A 1,557-nucleotide genomic window follows, 5' to 3' on the forward strand; every position below is an offset into this window, starting at 1 on the left:
CGTGTCCCCTCACCTCTCTCTTTTTCTTGGCACGCCCATCCTCGCTGCCGGGCAGTCCCTTGCGTTTGGCGCCCTCGGGGCGCTCCCGGGGCCGTGTCCCATCGCTGTCCCTCATGTCCCTCATGTCCCTCATCCTGCGGTCCTTGCGCAGGAACTGCGAGATCAGCTCGGGACAGTCCAGGTTCTTCTCGGGCTCCCACGTGTTGTGTTCCCTGTGGGACGGGCAGGGGACGGGGACACGGTCAGGGGACAGGCAGGGGACAGGGGGACAGGGTCAAGGGATGGGGACAGGGACAGGGGACAGGGTATGGGGACATGGTCAGGGAACAGGGGACAGGGTCAGGAGACAGGGACAGGGGATGGGGACAGGGTTGGGGGACACCATGAGGGGACAGGGTCAGGGGACAGGGACAGGGTCAGGAGATGGGGACAGGGTCAGGGGACAGGGGACAGGCAGGGGACAGGGTCAGGGGACAGGGGGACACCCAGGGGACATCACCCCCACCGCCACGTGTTGAGTTCCCTGCGTGGGACATCACTGGGACACTGTGGGGACAATGTGGGGACACTGCGGGGACATCCCCCACCTCATGGAGCCGTGTGCCCTGTCACACACGGGCATCCCGCTGGTGGCCCTGTGCCAGTGTCCCCTGTCACAGCCCTGTCCCCACAGCACCCCAGGTCCCTGTGCCCGTGTCACACACCGGGATCCCCATGGTGTCCCCATGTCCCATCACACACTGAGATCCCCAGGGTGTCCCCACGTCCTTGTGTCCCTGTCACACACCACAGGTGTCCTGTGTCCCATCACACACCGGGATCCCCATGGTGTCCCCATGTCCCCATGTCCCATCACACACCGGGATCCGCACAGTGTGTCCCCATGTCCCCGTGGTGTCCCCATGTCCCCATCACACACCAGGATCCGCACAGTGTGTCCCCCACCCCAGCAGTTGTGTCCCCATCCCTGGGTGCCCCATCCCCAGGAGCCACGTCCCCATCATGTCCCCATCGTGTCCCCACCATGTCCCTGCCGTGTCCCCATCATGTCCCCATTGTGTCCCCACCATGTCCCCATGTCCCCATTGTGTCCCCATCGTGTCCCCACCGTGTCCCCGCCATGCCCCTGCCGTGCCCCCATCATGTCCCCACTGTCCCCGCTGTCCCATCATGTCCCCACTGTGCCCGCTGTCCCCATCGTGTCCCCACCGTGTCCCCACCATGTCCCCATCATGTCCCCATCATGTCCCTGCCGTGTCCCCATCCTGCCCCCATCGTGTCCCCATCCTGTCCCCATCATGCCCCCGCCGTGTCCCCATCACATCCCCTGCCGTGTCCCCATCATGTCCCCGCCATGTCCCCACTGTCCCCGCTGTCCCCAGTGCCACTCACTCGGAGAATCCCTTCCACTTGAGCAGGTACTCGGCCTGGCCCCTCACCACGCGCCGGTCCAGCACCTTCTCCACCACATACTCCTCCTCCTCCCCCGAGGACGAGCTGTCGGCTGCCCGCCGGCTCCTCCTGCCCATAGCGCAGCCACCGCTCTGGGGACACCCA

At 65.8% G+C, this 1,557-nt stretch overlaps 1 protein-coding gene across 1 annotated transcript; it reads right to left on the bottom strand.

Moving 5' to 3' along the window:
* Positions 1 to 13: 13 nt before the first annotated feature.
* On the bottom strand, positions 14 to 1,551 carry LOC130587429 (chromobox protein homolog 5-like; the record flags this gene model as incomplete). The annotated part of the gene is made up of 2 exons (XM_057388400.1): positions 1,393 to 1,551; positions 14 to 212 (listed from the first exon to the last, which is right to left on the bottom strand). Coding segments are annotated over exons 1-2 (336 nt in total), but the record flags the coding sequence as incomplete, so codon positions are not given.
* Positions 1,552 to 1,557: the final 6 nt, after the last annotated feature.

This window comes from Malurus melanocephalus, unplaced genomic scaffold (assembly GCF_030028575.1).
Source record: "Malurus melanocephalus ecotype Western Australia unplaced genomic scaffold, MMel_1.1 scaffold_1902, whole genome shotgun sequence".
Classification (NCBI taxonomy): domain Eukaryota; kingdom Metazoa; phylum Chordata; class Aves; order Passeriformes; family Maluridae; genus Malurus; species Malurus melanocephalus.